Source organism: Neophocaena asiaeorientalis, unplaced genomic scaffold (genome assembly GCF_003031525.2).
Source record: "Neophocaena asiaeorientalis asiaeorientalis breed wild unplaced genomic scaffold, Neophocaena_asiaeorientalis_V1.1 scaffold993, whole genome shotgun sequence".
Classification (NCBI taxonomy): domain Eukaryota; kingdom Metazoa; phylum Chordata; class Mammalia; order Artiodactyla; family Phocoenidae; genus Neophocaena; species Neophocaena asiaeorientalis.
The window spans coordinates 175,171-192,390 of record NW_020173041.1 but is presented as its reverse complement, the minus strand read 5'-3'; the positions used below and the strand labels follow the sequence as shown (position 1 = coordinate 192,390).

Genomic DNA, 17,220 nt, shown 5'->3' with positions numbered 1-17,220 from the left:
GGCCATGGCTCACGGGCCCAGCCGCTCCGCGGCATGTGGGATCTTCCCGGACCAGGGCACGAACCCGTGTCCCCTGCATCGGCAGGCGGACTCTCAACCACTGTGCCACCAGGGAAGCCCCAAATCCACTTTCTGAATTACGGTTCCGTGACTTTGCCAAATTATGGTAATTTAACACAAAACCAGGTCTTGACTGCCTTAATGAAATTCATTCACACTCCCACAGTCTCAAAATTTTTTACCCGCTCAAACGCAGCTTGGTAAACTTCCAAAATCTTTTAAAGATTTCAATTTTTTGAATTATATACACACACAAAGATGGTAAACAGCAAACTGACATTTTAGATGTTCCAAGTGACAGTCATCAAACTAATAAAAGGTTTCCTCTTTTGAAAATTTTAAGGTACTAATAAGACAGTTTTCCATTAAAATTCAGAACTATTTTATTGGCCTAAAACACAATTATTCATTACCTTTGAGATAATCTATTGAAGTTTCTCAATTATCATGACCTTCTCCGTATTTCAGCAATATATATACAGATATGCACATATACACATATTACTATATTCTAGGGAAAAGTACATTTTATATAAAAATGAAAGCAAACACTTCACTTCTGCTGAGAACCAAATAAAGCTAAATGTAAAACAGGACATAAAATGTTTTAATTTTAGAGCTGAGAGAACTCTTAGGGTTCCCATCTACTCCAACTCAACTCATTTACAGATGAGCAAAGAGATGCCTGGGAAGTTACATGACTTGACAACAAGCGCTTAAGTAGTTAACTGGAGAGCCAGTTCTAGATTCTTGGTCTTCTGACTCCCAGTGCTCTTTCTACTATCACACAGTAATTTCAAGGGACAGGACGTTAGGCCGAAAGTACATTACTATACTGAAACTTCAGGAAGTAAAAGAAAATTCAGTCAAGCAAACCTTTGTAAAATGAATTCTCAGAAATTCAAAGAATTGCTTTATCAAAAACTCCATAATAACTTTTATCCTTCTCCTTATATAAAACTTTTGATACTAAAATTCAAGTACTTTTTAAAATACTTTCTGAGCCAAGGAAAAAAGTAATTGTTGAAATGTAAGAAAACAATTAAATTTGGACTTTTTCTTATCCTGCTTGAAACCATGCTGATCAAGGGAAGGAAGACAGATATTAAGATAGAAGACAGATACTGCTAGACACTATGCAAATTTGGAGCCAAAGGATTCAAACTGATTGCCAACAAGACAATGTCACTGACAGATATCTGAAGGGGAAAAAAAAAGATTATTAGCTCCTTCAAGTTTTTTAATAAACCTATGGATTAAAAGGAGAACAAAAACTAGAGTTTTATTTGAAACCTAAGCAGTAACAGACACTTCACTATTTAACATTTTTATTCATTATCCTAAAATTTCATGTTTTCTACATTGAATTAGGTTGCCAAATTAGTACTGCCACAAAAAAAGATACAAATTTAAATGATGCAAAGTTGGAGTTGTCAGCCTATTCAAATGTATGTCTACAGTGACAAGCTGAGTACATTTTCTTAGGAATTTTAAACCACAAATGCAAGATATTTAAGTAGCATCTCTACGGAAGTATTTTAAAAATACCACCACAATAGATTCAAATGTCACATGTGACCTGCTAAATGTCTTAAAAAGAAAAAACAAAGGATAAAAAATTTATCAAATGATAAATATGAAGAATAAAGAAATAAAAATTGTTTAGCTGGTAAAGAGGTCAGAAGTTTTAAGAAGATATATGTGAACACTCATGAAAGGACTGAGCCAATAAAGCATCATACCCCTAAGAAGTGGTCCTACACTGGGGGATGATAACCTAGAGAGAGGCTTTAATGCTTGTGTATTAAATGCAAACTACTGGACAGGGAGGGAGGGATAAATTAAAAGTTTGGGATAAAATAGATAAACAAGGACCTACTGTATAGCACAGGGAACTATACTGTATTCAAAATCCTGTAATAACCTATAATGGAAAAGAATCTGAAAAAGAATGGATATATGCCTATGTATAACTGAATCATTTTGCTGTACACCTGAAACTAACACAACATTGTAAATCAACTACACTTCAATTAAAAGGAAAAAAAGGCAAACTACTGAGTCTTATATATTTTAATGCAAACAGAGAAACTTTCCAGAGCCAGCAGGTGGTAAGTGTCCATACTGATAAACAATATTAATCCCAAAGGAACAAAAAAGTAAAAGACTTAGAACAATGTAAGTTATCAACAAATGTTCACTGAGTTGAATTTAAAGTTCCATTCTTTCAATTTAGTAAAACGAAGACAATAAGCCTTGAAAAAATAAAGGGCTAAATAAAATTAAATTAAAAAAACAAGGTGGGGGCCCTAGAATAAGTTAGGAAGGTAACTGCTAGGAAGTTGGTTTAAACTAGAAGGGTTTCACTCCAGTGGGAAGTACCTTTGCTCTACCAGAGACCAAAATGGGGCTAAAGTAAAGAGTGGAAATTCAGACTGGAAATGTTATGGTAGAAAAAATAAAGACAAGCTATAACACAAAAACGAGACCTAGTAGAAGGGCTTGCAAACAAAGGAAGCACCTCTCTTACCACCACTGATCTGTGAGTCTCTATTTGCAATTAACCTCAACTATATATAGGTTTACATTATATCCTGAGCAGCTCACACTGTAAGGGAGAAGCTTGCATATTATGCAGTAACATAGAGTTTGAACTGATTGTGTAATTACGGAAGTCCAGTGAGCAGGACAGAAATACTGCTCCCAAAAGTCAACCAACTAGGGAAATGCTGTAACCCAAAACACACTGCGATTCTGTGAAGGATGATGCAAAACTCAACAGGGGGAGTGTTAGGCCTATTTCTGTGGCCCCTTGCGTGGGAAGAGACGTTCTATCAGAGATGAAAGATTTATTTCAATAGAAGACAACAAGACAAAAGTAATGTGATTAAAGAAAGTAGCCTTCCACTTAAAATTAGATATTAGTTAAGCATTTACTAACTAGAAAAACAGTAAGAAAGGGAGGGAACTTTCTAACAACTTTAAAAAATAGGCTAAAAAAGTATATAGTTTAAGAAGTTATAATGATAAATTTGAAATCCAAATTCAACTCTTAAGGATTTGGGGACTGATGACACAACCCCCAAAATTTAAGAAATGAAATGCATGAAGAATCTTTCTTTTTGCTACACGCCTTTATTCTTTTCTCTAAATCACTGGTTCTCAATGGGGGAGATTGTGCCTTCCATGGAACATGGAGATTTTGTCTCCCATGGAGACATTTTTGGTTGTCACAACTGCAGGGATACTAATGGCATTTAGTGGGTGGAAGCCAGGGATGCTACTAAACATCCTACAATGCACAAGGCAGACCCCCACAACAAACAATATATCCAGCCCAAAATGTCGACAGGGCCAAGGTTGAGAAATCCTGCTCTAAATGTTCCCCCAACATAAACAAGAAAACTTAACTGAGTTCTAGTCACTACAACACAAAGTCACCTCTAATAAGGTAAACTGTAACTTTAATATCACTATCATTGGTGGGTAATCTACCTGTAACATGCACTGAGACACCACACCCTCCGGAATCTCAGGGAAACGTTGTCGGAGGTCATGGAGAACCTGCATATCAAGCTGCGGACTGTTTTGCGCCATGCCAGAGCAAATGGTGGTCAAGCTTCTCTTATGAAATGGATGCTAATCGGTCTTCCAATAGTAATGATCTTCCAATACTGCAGTCATTTTCTATTAAAAGAAATTAAAGTATGGTTAAATTTAATTACATATTTCACTTTATTCAAATAGAAACCATCAATACATTAAAATGAGCAATCTAAAAATAAGTATACCAAATTCTACAGTTGGAAAATGGACAAATTCTACTTAGCCAAAGACTTTTCTGATGGAATATATAGCTAATCACTGGTTTAAAAACAACAACGACAGAATTCCCAAACCTTCAGTTCCATTTTAATGCTTCAAAAATGAAAAAAGCAGCAGCTAGATTAAAAATACAGAGTATTATTATTTGGCAACCATATTTCTCTAAGTCTTGAGAAATCCTACTTATGTATAATCACTCATGTTTTCCTACGGGCTATCATATCAGTCCTCTAAAGCGGGATAATCATTTTGATGTCTGAAGTAATAAAATCAGGCAACAGGAATTGATAGTAACACCACAAACCACACATGTCCTGTTTGCCTTACATTCTCCCTGTACTTTGAAGCCAAAAGGCTTGAATTTGAAGTCTGAGTAAAGCAAACCCAATGTCTAAATGAAACTACTGGGCAAACAAAAATGGAAATGCAGAATCCTTCGCTTTCAAAGATGATGCTGGTGGTCCATCAGTAGCCAGACTTGCCTAGCCAAGGTTTCACCTAGTTCTGGTGCAACTGGCACAGGTGCAAAGATGCCAGGATTTGGGGGCACAGTTTGAGTAGAGGCAAGTGACCCCCAATCTCACTGGTATTAGTCAATTTAAGCACCCATGTAAATAAAGGCAGCTAGTGAAGTAATAATGAAATCATAAATCAAGTGGCACCATCAAGGATCAATCACTGACCCATTTTTTCATCTATCTCTCCCATTTTTATGAGGGGAAAAATGTACAGTGTATACCATACAATCTCACAATATTTCTGCTGTGATCACTCATGAGATGGTAAAATATTTTTAAGACTGAGAATTAAACACCTGCATCTTCGTAAGATGCACGGAAATCATGATTTTAAGATGCAAGTCTAAACTACACAATAAGGGAGGGTCATCCCACACCAAATCCATTTCTTGCAAACAGGCCCTGAAACTTTAAATAATACCATTACCTGGGGCAATGTACAGAACTACAGAGAATTCTTTTTTTTTTTTTTTTCCGGTACGCGGGCCTCTCACTGTTGTGGCCTCTCCCGTCGCGGAGCACAGGCTCCGGACACACAGGCTCAGCGGCCATGGCTCACGGGCCTAGCCGCTCCGCGGCATGTGGGATCTTTCCGGACCCGGGCACGAACCCGCGTCCCCTGCATCGGCAGGTGAACTCTCAACCACTGCGCCACCAGGGAAGACCCGAGAATATTTTAAAACCTTAAAATGCTGCAGGAAAATACTGAATTACTTTTGCTGCTTTATAATTAAGTATATAATTAAAAAATAAATACCATGTAATCTCAAATTTGACTTTCATTATAAGCAGGGAATTTCATTTTGCATGCAATCTCTTGACTTTTACTGGGCATCGAGCTCTCTTTTCTTCCTTCTAAGCCAAGACTGTCAAGAGTAATTATACTCTTTGTGTCTACAAGGTGGCAATAAAGCCCCTATGGATAAGACTCTGCCTAACCTCAGGTATAAATAGCTATTAGGGACTGCTTTAATGACTTCCAACATCAACATGGAGGATACCTAGTGAATCTAAAGAAAAATCAAAATATGGGAAAAGAATAAAGATAACTTCCAATATGCACATATATATAGGCTTTCTGGCCTCCATATACAATTCTGCTCCCTGCAATGCATTCCTTAGTCTGCTCTAATCTGGCTCAAATCACTGTTCCACTGAAATACTCTCTTCATCATCTCTCTGCTGCTAAATTCAGAGGATTTATCTTCTGGTTCCTATGCCCCTTGACCTTTGCAGCATCTGACACTACTGATCATTCCTTCCTTTTTTCAGCCCCTATGACATCACACTAGCCTGGTTTCTTCCCACCTCTCTTGTCACATTAATGCTTGCCTGGTTTGGGCCCTAAGCCGCCTCGTCTTCTCATTCTACGTCCTTGTGCCTAGTGATGACGTCCACTACTAAGGTTTCAAAAACGTTTAAAGGCTGATGATTCCCAAATTGCTATTAAGCGCCATGCATGCTCTCTCTTAAGACTCCAGACACATAGAGTCTACTGCCTACACACAGCACCATCTGGATAAACCCAAAGACATTAGTCAATATGTACAGAAAGGAACTCCTTACCACAATCCTTCTCCAAACACTGTGTTCTCTCTACGAATGTTACTACTATTCACTCAGTTAACAAAACTAGAAACCAGAGCGTGCTCCTTGACTTCCCATTCTTGCACAACCAACTAAACAAGAATATTAAATCAAATGGGTGATGGTGTGCACCCTGGTTCTGCCATTTAGTAGCATCTAGGAAAGATACTCAGCTTTTAAGCCTTTGAAGCTTCATATTTAAAAACGGAAATAATTGTAGGGTTGTAGTAGAATTTAAAAGGCAAACAGTAGTAAGTCAGGAAGCATTAGTTACTATTATTCAGGGCATGTCTGAATATTGTTCTCATCAACATCATACTAGCAACTTCCTGCTGCTCTTCCCACCTCAGGTCTTGCCTTCCCCCACATCACAGCCAGAGTATCTGTTTTCTAATCTCAACCAAACAGCGCTTTGTGTGATCCTGTGCATGGATGTCCCACACTGCCTCCTCTCAGGGCATTAGCCCATGATCATCCATCTGCCTGAGATACTTTTCTACCTTCCTCCCTCCCACTGCTTCTCCGAGCCATACTGATACCGTACATGTCAGTATTGGTGGCACCTCCTCTAAGAAGGCTTCCACTGACAGTCATCCCCCCCCCCCCCAACTTAGACCGGCTGCCGTAACTCTCCTCCACCTACTCTGGGCTAAAGGACCCTCCACTATGCTTCCGCAGCAGGCTGTGCTTATCCTCACAGGAGCACCAAACACACTATACTGGAGCCACCTGTGTATCTAAAGGTCTCACATGTGGAACTGTAGCTCCACCTAGAATGTGTTATGCCAGAAAGTGGGGACGTACTCAAAGAATGATGGGAGCTTGTTACAAGGACCTGAAAGTCAGCTTGAAGAGGCTCCCACTGACCAAATCTGTGACAATTTGAGCACCAAAACAATTAAGGACAGTAATGAATTAGAGGCCTGTAGAAAAGCGGAACCCGTGAGTCCTTAGCCCGATAATAAATAGTTAAATAGGCACACACACAAATAAAGGCAAAGGGAGGGCTTTTGCTTAGTGGAATCCAACTAAATGTGTACAGGAAGTGCTGGAGCTGGAAAAATCATCATTTTGCAGCCATCACAGTACAGACTACTTCAATGAAGAATCATCAATGGATGCTAAATCTAGGGGGAAATTTGGATGAAGTTAGCCTATATTAATGGTCTTAAAAGTGTCTCCCCAGAGAACTGCTTATTAGCTGCGAAGGAAAATTTAACTACATAGTGGATAAATCAAACAACATCTTAGATAATCAAAATTAACATCACCAGTGAGGGACAGATGGACAGCGCACGCCTCCAGATGTGATACTGTGAGAAGAATATGTTACTTTATAATATTCCAGTTAGGAATATGTAATCTGAAACTATTCATGAAAAAATAGACAAAACCAAAATGAGAAATGTTCTGTTAAAAACAAAAAGCAGGGAGTGGGAAGGTGAAAATGTCATCTTAAAAAAATGCCAATGTCATAAAAGACAAATGCTAGAAAAATCAAAGATTAAAGGAGATACTAGAACCATGACAACTAAATCTAATGACTGATCTCAGACTGGATCCTATACTAAATGGAGGAAATGTTATAAAATAAATGAATGGATCAACTGCCAAAATTCAATGTGGATGGTACATTAGGAAAAGTATTCTACCAATGTTAAACTTATTGAATTTAATCAATTTACTGACTTGGTAATTGTGCTGTGGTTATATACGAGAATATCCCTATTTTTAGGAATTAGGCAATGAAGCATTTAGGAGTAAAGGGCAACTTTACTTTCAAATGGTTCAGGAGAAACAATCAAATATATGTATATATGTGCATATATACAAACATGCATGCACACACATGTGCACAGAAAGAGGGAGCAAGTTACAAAAGCACAAAAGAAAAGGACTTACAACGAGATGGCAGAGTAGGAAGGCCCTGAGCTCACCTCCTCTCATGGGCACACCAAAATTACAACTATTTACAGAGCAACTATTGATAAGAAAGTCAGGAACCCACCAGAAAAGATCTACAACTAAAGATATAAAGAAAGAACCACAACAAGATGAGTAGAAGAGGTAGAGTTGCAGTATACTCAAGACCCAAACTCCCAGGTGGGCAACCCACATACAGGAGGAGAATTACAACTGCAGAAGTCCTCCCCAAGGAAGGGGTCTGAACTCCACATGGGGCTCCCCAGCCCTGTCATCCTGCACTGGGAAGACGAGCCACCAGAACATTTGGCTTTGAAGGCCAGCAGGGCTTTCCTTCCAGAGAACCAAGGGCAGTGGGAAACAGAGACTCCACTCTTAAGGGCACACACAAAATCGCACATGCTCCAGAAACCAGGGCAGAAACGGTAATTTGAAAGGAGCCTGGGTCAGACCCACCTGCTGACCTTGAAGAGTCTCCCAGAGAGGCAGGAGGCAATTGGCACTCACCCTGGGGACACAGACACTGGTGGCAGTCATTTGGGGGAGCTTGTTCTATCATAGAGACACTGCTGTTGGCAAGCATCACTTTGGAATCCTCCATCTAGCTTATGAGCCTCAGGATCCCACAGAGTCCCTGCCCACATGCCTGTAGGCACCAGTACTGGGATGCCTGAGGCCAAGCAACTAACCAGGTGGGGACGCAGCCCCACCTACCAACAGAGCAGCAGTAGCCACAGGACCCACTAGGCCCCTTCCCCACCCACCATCAGGTCAACAACAGCTCTTAGACAACTTGAGCCCCTCAGCCAGCCACGCTGGGATCCAGCCCCACTCACCAGTGTGCCAGCACCAGCTTTGGACACCACAGAACCCGCAGCCAGTCGAGTCAAGAACCGGCCCTACTTACCAGCAGGTTGACCCTTGATCTGGGAACCCCGGGCCCACAACTACCCACCCCTGAACACGGGTCTGCCCACTAGTAAGCCAGCACTAGCCCTAGGACACCTGGGTTTCTGTAGCCAGTTGCCTCGTGACCCGGCCCACCCAACCAGCAGCTGGCAACCACTGCACAAAGCAGGACCTGGTGCCCAACCAGACCAGGAGCCAGCCACACCTAGGAATGTGACATAGTCAGCCTGCCACAACAGAAGGACCCACACAGCCCACACCCCTAGAGAATAACAGCTCTGGTAACCAGAGGGGAGTGCACTGCTGGAACACTTAGGATGTCTCCTACAAAAGGCTACTTCTCCAAGGTTGGGAAATATAACCAATCTACCAGATACACAGAAATAAAAATGGCAGTCAACATGTTCCAATCAAAGGAAAAAGATAAAACCCCAGAAGAAAAACTAAATGAAGTGGAAATAAACCATCTACCTGATAAAGAGTTCAAGGTACTGACCATAAAGTTAATCAAAGAATTGGGGGAAGAATGGATGAACACAGTGAGAAGTTTAACAAAGAGTTAGAATACATAAAGAACCACAAACAGAAATGAAGACTACAGTAACTGAAATGAAAAATACACTAGAAGGGCTTCCCTAGTGGCAATTGAGAGGTCCATGTACTGCAAAAAAAAAAAAAAAAAAAAAAAAGTAGACTAAATGATACAGAGGAATGGATCAGCGAACCAGAAGACAGAGCAGTGGAAATCACTGAGCTGAACAGATTTAAAGAAAAAAAAAAAGAATACAAAGAAATGACGACAGTTTAACGGACTCCTAAGATATCATGAAGCATACTAACATTCGTATTATAAAGGTCCCAGAAGGATAAGACAGAGGGAAAGGGGCAGAGAACATATTTGAAGACATAACGGCTGGAAACTTCCCTAACCTGGGAAAGGAAATAGATATCCAGATCCAGGAAGCAAAGAGTCCCAAACTGGATGAACCCACAGAGGTCACACCACGACACAATGAAATTAAACTGGCAAAAATCAAAGACAAGGATAGAATATTAAAAGCAGCATGGAAAAAGCAAGAAGTTACATACAAGCGAACTCCAATAAAGCTATGAGCTGTTTTTTCAGCAGAAACTGTAGGCCAAAAGCAACTGGCATGATGTATTTAAAGTGACGAGAGGGAAAAACCTACAACCAAGAATACTCTACTCGGCAAGCCTCTCATTCACGTTTAATGGAGAGATCAAAAGTTTTACAGACAAGCAAAAGCTAAAAAAGAGTTCAGTACTACCAAACCAGCTTTATAAGAAACATTAAAGGGCCTTCTCTAAGAGAAAAAGAAAAGGCCACATCTAGAAATGTGAAAATTATGAAAGGATGGGATCGGATCAAGATGGGCAGAGGAGTAGGACGTGGATCTCACCTTCTCCCAAAAATACATCAAAAATACATCTACGTGCCGAACGATTATCACAGAACATCTACTGAACTCTGGCAGAAGACCTCAGACTTCCAAAAGGACAAGAAAATCTCCATGTAACTGAGTAGGACAAAGCCAAAAATGAAAAAAAAAAAAACAAAAGAGAGAGAGAAAGGAATCAGGAGGGATCCTGAGCCCCTGGGAGAGAGCTGTGAAAGAGGAAATGTTTCCAAACATTGGGAAGTCCCCTCACTGGCGGGAAGATCATCTGCGACAGAAGCAGAGCTTCGGAGCCTCAGAAGAGAGCGGAGAAACCAGTTTGCAGAAGGCAAGGCGGAGTGAGACCTGCAAAGATGGTCAGTGCCAACACCCAGCACTCCCCAGCCTGAGACGCTCGTACACTGGGGCAGGCAGGGGCTGGGTGCTGAGGCTCGCAATTCGGAGGTCAGACTTGGGGAGAGGACTCAGGTTGGCTGTGTGGAGACAGCCTGAGGGGCTAGGGTGTGATGTGCCACAACCAAGGGAGTATGGGAAGAAGACTGGGCCTGCCACAGAGGCAAGGTGCTATTGTTGGGGGGCACACAAGGAAAGGGGCAGGACCACATAGGAGTTTCTTTCTCCGTGTGTACTATCAGGCAATAGGGCACTGCCTGCACAAGCTCTGGGGTGGGCACGAGCTACAGCTGCCACATCAGACTCGAGAGGTGGGTGCTGATTGCTGCCACTACCGAGAATTCTGTGAACAGACACCAACCACTATCCCCACATTCCTGGGAGCATGCGCAGGCCACTCACCTTCACACCTCCATCAAGGGAATAACAGCTAGCACATACTGAGGAAAGAGACAGCAAGCATCCAAAGCAAAAGCAGCCCTCACGCCAAAACAATATTAAACCCACACAAGCTTCACGGGGACACTCCCACATAGAAACAGACCTCCAAGATTACAGGAGATAATTGTTCTCCTAAATGCATAGAGTAAGAGAAATGTAAGCAAAATGAAGAAGCAGAGGAACTACTCCCACTTAAAAGTCCAAGGGAATTCCCCTGAAAGAACAAACAATGAAACAGTCCTCTTCAGTCTACCAGACACTGAGTTCAAAAAAAGAGGTAAGAAAAATACCAAAGGAATGAAGAAAGGCTATCAACGGAAATGCAGATTACTGTAAAAAGGACCTAGAAACTATAAGAAGGAGCCAAGAAAAATTAGCAAATTCATCTGCCAAGACAAAAGCTGAACTAAAAGCAATGAATAGCAGAATGAATATTGCAGGAGAAAGAATAAGCAATCTAGAAGATAGAAAAAAGGAAATTAATCAAAACGGCACACAAAAAGAAAACAATATAAGAGACCTATGGGATAACATAAACATGCCAATCTACGCATAATAGGGATTCCAAAAGGAGAAGAAAGAGAAAAGGGCATTGAAAATGTATTTGAGGAAATTATGGCTGAAAACTTCCCAAACCTAAAGAAGGAACCAAATATCCAGCTATAGGAAGCACAGAGGGTCTCAAACAAGATGAACCCAAACAAACCTACACCAAGACATATTGTAATAAAGATGGCCAAAGTTCAAGAGAGGATTCTAAAGGCAACAAGAGAAAAACAGAGTCAATTACAAGGGAACCCCCATAAGGCTATCAGCTGATTTCTCAACAGGAACACTACAGGCCAGAAGGGAGTGGCAAAATATATTCAAAGTCTTGAAAGAGAAAAACCTGCAACCTAGAATACTCTACCCACCATGATTATCATTGAGAATAAGAGGTGAAATAAAGAATTTCTCAAACAAGCAAAAACTAAAAGAATATAGCAATACTAAACCTATCCTAAAAGAAATAATGAAAGGTCTTCTCTAAATAGAAAAGAAGTAAGAAGCTATTAGGAAGGAGTAAATCACAACTGGAAACTAAATTACTTAAATAAGCCAGTATACAGATCAAAAAGGAGGAAAAAAACCTACTTGTGAAAGTGTTGATAAACAGAAGGAACGCAAAAGGGTAAACGTGAAGATGTAAAAAAGGACATCAGAATCATAAAATGTGGGGAAAGAGAGTTTAAAAATGTAGATTCTTTTTTTTTCTTAGAACGTGTTTGAGCTTATATGACTATCAGTTGAAAAGAAGCAGATATAGGAAGGGATTAACATACCTGAAGACCAGGGCAACCACAAATCAAAAACATACAATAGGTTCACAAAAACCAAAAAAGAAGAGAACACAAGCAAAAAATCAAACCACAAAAAGAAAAACAGAAAGAAAAAGATAGGAACAAAGAAGAAACGTAGAATCCACTGGAAAACAAGGCTTAAAATGGCAATAAACACATATGTATCAATAATTACCTTAAATGTCAAAGGACTGAATGCTCCAATCAAAAGACACAGGGTGGCAGACTGGATAAAAAAACAGCAGCCTACAATATGCTGCCTGTAAGAGACCCACCTTAGGGCAAAGGACACAGAGATTGAAAGTGAGAGGATGGAGAAAAATATTTCATGCAAACGGAAATGACAAGAAAGCAGGAGTCGCCATACTCATATCAGACAAAATAAACTTTAAAACAAAGGCCATAAAGAAAAAAAAAGAAGGATACTACATAATGATAAAAGGATCAACACAAGAAGAGCATCTTCCACTCGTGAAAATATATGCACCTAATATAGGAGCACCCAAACACATAAAACAAATACTAACCAACATAAATGGAGAAATTGAAGGGAATACAATAATAGTAGGAGACTTTAACACCCCACACATAGCAATGGACACATCTTCTAGAGAGAAAAATCAATAAGGCAACAGAGATCCTAAATGATACAACAGTTAGACTTAATTGATATTTTCAGGACACTACATCCAAAAAAACAGAATACACATTCTTTTCAAGTGCACATGGAACATTCTCTAGGACTGGGCACATACCAGGGCACAAAACTAACCTCAACAAAGTGAAGAGTATAGAAATTGTTTCAAGCATCTTCTCTGACCACAGTGGCATGAAACTAGAAAAAAACCGCAAGAGAAGAAATGACCAAAAAAAGACTACATGAAAACTAAACAACATGCTACTAAAGAAACCAATGAGTCGGGACTTCCCTATTGGTGCAGTGGTTAGGAATCTGCCTGCCAATGCAGGGGACACGGATTTGATCCCTGGTCTGGGAAGATCCCACATGCCGTGGAGCAACTAAGCCCGTGCACCACAACTACTGAGCCTGCACTCTAAAGCCCGCGAGCCACAACTACTGAGCCCACACACCACAACTACTGAAGCCCACGCGCCTAGAGCCCGTGCTGTGCAACAAAGAGAAGCCACCGCAATGAGAAGCCTGCACAATGCAACGAAGAGTAGCCCCCACTTGCTGCAACTAGAGAAAGCCTGTGCACAGCAACGAAGACCCAAAACAGCCAAAAATAAATAAATTAATTAAAAAATACCAAAAACAAAAACCAATGAGTCAATGACAAAATAAAAAACAAAATTAAAAAATACCTTGAGACAAATGACAATAAAAACACAATCATACAAAATCTTTGGGATACAGCAAAAGCAGTTCCTAAGGGAAGTTCATAGGGATACAGGCCTTCCTCAAAAAACAAGAAAAATCTCAAATAAACAACCTAACCTGCCACCTAAAAGAATTAGAAAAAGAAGAACAAACAAAACCTGGGGGGACTGGTTCAAGATGGCAGAGTAGAAGGACGTGCTCTCACTCCCTCTTGCGAGAGCACCGGAATCACAACTAACTGCTGAACAATCATTGACAGGAAGACACTGGAACTCACCAAAAAGGATACCCCACATCCAAAGCCAAAGGAGAAGCGGCAATGAGATGGTAGGAGGGGCGCAATCACAATAGAATCAAATCCCATAACTGCTGGGTGGGTGACTCACAGACTGGAGAACAGTTATACCACAGAACTCTACCCACTGGAGTGAAGGTTCTGAGCCCCACGTCAGGCTTCCCAACCTGGGGGTCCAGCAACGAGAGGAGGAATTCCTAAAGAATCAGCCTTTGAAGGCTAGTGGGATATGACTGCAGGACTTAGACAAGACTGGGGGAAACAGAGACTCCACTCTTGGATGGCACACATAAAGCAGTGTGTGCATCGGGACCCAGGGGAAGGAGCAGTGACCCTGAGGGAGACTGAACCAGATCTACCTGCTAGTGTCAGAGGGTCTCCCACAGAGGTGGGGGGTGGCTGTGTCCCACCGTGAGGACAAGGACACTGGCAGCAGAAGTTCTGGGAAGTACTCCTCGGCATGCACTCTCCCAGAGTCCACCATTAGCCCCACCAAAGAACCCAGTAGGCTCCAGTGTTGGGTTGCCTCAGGCCAAACAACCACCAGGGAAGGAACCCAGCCCCACCCATCAGCAGACAAGTGAATTAAAGTTTTACTGAGCTCTACCTACCACCAGTCCCTCCCATCAGGAAACTTGCACAAGCCTTTTAAATAGCCTCATCCACCAGAGGGCAGACAGCAGAAGCAAGAAGAACTACAATCCTGCAGCCTGTGGAACAAAAACCACATTCACAGAAAGACGGAGAAGATGAAAAGGCAGAGGGCTATGTACCAGATGAAGGAACAAGATAAAACCCCAGAAAAACAACTGAATGAAGTGGAGATAGGCAACCTTCCAGAAAAAGAATTCAGAATAATGATAGTGAAGATGATCCAGGACCTCGGAAATAGAATGGAGGCAAAGATGCAAGAAATGTTTAACAAAGACCTAGAAAAATTAAAAAACAAACAAACAGAGTTGAACAATACAATAACTGAAATGAAAAATACACTAGAAGGAATCAATAGCAGAATAACTGAGGCAGAAGAACGGATAAGTGATCTGGAAGACAGAATGGTGGAATTCACAGCCGCAGAACAGAATAAAGAAAAAAGAATGAAAAGAAATGAAGACAGCCTAAGAGACCTCTGGGACAACATTAAACACAACAACACTCACACTACAGGGGTCCCAGAAGGAGAAGTGAGAGAAAAAGGACCCGAGAAAATTTTTGAAGAGATTATAGTCGAATACTTCCCTAAACATTGGAAAGGAATAGACATCCAAGTCCAGGAAGGGCAGAGAGTCCCATACAGGATAAACCCAAGGAGAAACACGCCGAGACACAGTAATCAAATGGGCAAAAATTAAAGACAAAGAAAAATTACTGAAAGCAACAGGGAAAGATGACAAATAACATACAAGGGAATTCCCATAAGGCTAACAGCTGATTTCTCAGCAGAAACTCTATAAACCAGAAGAGAGTGGCATGACATATTTAAAGTGATGAAAGGGAAGAACCTACAAGCAAGATTACTATACCCAGCAAGGATCTCATACACATTCGATGGAGAAATCAAAAGTTTACAGACAAGAAAAAGCTGAGAGAATTCAGCACCACAGCAAATGCTAAAGGAACTTCTCTAAGTGGGAGACACAAGAGAAGAAAAGGACCTAAAGCACAAACCCATAACAATTAAGAAAATGGTAATAGGAACATACATATCGATAATTACCTTAAATATGAATGCATTAAATGCTCCAACCAAAAGACACAGGCTCGCTGAATGGATACAAAAACAAGACCCATATATATGCTGTCTACAAGAGACCCACTTCAGACCTAGGGACGCATACAGACTGAAAGTGAGGGTATGGAAAAAGATACACCATGTGAATGGAAATCAAGAGAGAGCTGGAGTAGCAATACTCATATCAGATAAAATAGACTTTAAAATAAAGAATGTTACAAGAGACAAGGACGGACACTACATAATGATCAAGGGATCCAAGAAGATATAACAACTATAAATATATATTTATATTTGCAAATATAATAGATATGCACCCAACAAAGGAGCACATCAATACATAAGGCAACTGCTAACAGCTATAAAAGAGGAAATCAACAGTAACACAATAATAGTGGGGGACTTTAACACCTCACTTATACCAATGGACAGATCATCCAAACAGAATATTAATAAGGAAACACAAGCTTTAAATGACAGAACAGACCAGACAAATTTAACTGATATTTATAGGACATTCCACTCCAAAACAGCAGATTATGCTTTCTTCGCAAGTGTGCACAGAAAATTCTCAAGTATAGATCACATCTTGGGTCACAAATCAAGCCTCAGTAAATTTAAGAAAACTGAAATCATATCAATCTTTTCTGACCACAACGATATGAGATTAGAAATGAATTACAGGGAATAAAATGTAAAAAACACAAACACATGGAGGCTAAACAATATGTTACTAAAACACCAAGAGATCACTGAACAAATCAAAGAGGAAATCAAAAAATACCTGGAGACAAATGACGATGAAAACATGACGATCCAAAACCTATGGGAGGCAGCAAAAGCAGTTCTAAGAGGGAAGTTCATAGCAATACAATCCTACCCCAAGAAACAACAAACATCTCAAATAAACAATCTAACCTTACACCAAAAGGAACTAGAGGAAGAAGAACAAAACCCAAAGTTAGTAGAAGGAAAGAAATCATAAAGATCAGAGCAGAAATAAATGAAAGAGAAACAAAGAAAATAGCAAAGATCAATAAAACTAAAAGCTGGTCCTTTGAGAAGATAAACAAAATTGATAAACCATTAGCCAGACTCATCAAGAAAAAGAGGGAGAAGACTCAAATCAATAAAATTAGAAATGAAAAAGGAGAAGTTACAACAGACACCCCAGAAATACAAGGCATCTTAAGAGACTACTACAAGCAACTGTATGCCAATAAAATGGACAACCTCGAAGAAAGGGACAAATTCTTAGAAAGGTATAACCTTCAAAGACTGACCCAGGAAGAAATAGAAAATATGAACAGACCAATCACAAGCAATGAAATTGAAAGTGTGATTAAAAATCTTCCATCAAACAAAAGTCCAGGACCAGATGGCTTCACAGGTGAATTCTATCAAACATTTAGAGAAGAGCTAACACCCATCCTTCTC

At 40.4% G+C, this 17,220-nt stretch overlaps 1 protein-coding gene across 2 annotated transcripts in view; it reads right to left on the bottom strand.

Annotated features, from left to right (window-relative positions):
* TAB3 (TGF-beta activated kinase 1 (MAP3K7) binding protein 3) overlaps positions 1 to 17,220 on the bottom strand; it is a 92,990-nt gene that overhangs the window by 24,751 nt on the left and 51,019 nt on the right. For both annotated transcript variants that reach the window (XM_024742831.1, XM_024742830.1), the window contains exon 2: positions 3,556 to 3,747. In XM_024742831.1, coding sequence (XP_024598599.1) covers positions 3,556 to 3,657 — 102 coding nt within the window. In that variant the 5' untranslated portion in view covers positions 3,658 to 3,747. The remainder of the gene's footprint in view (positions 1 to 3,555; positions 3,748 to 17,220) is intronic.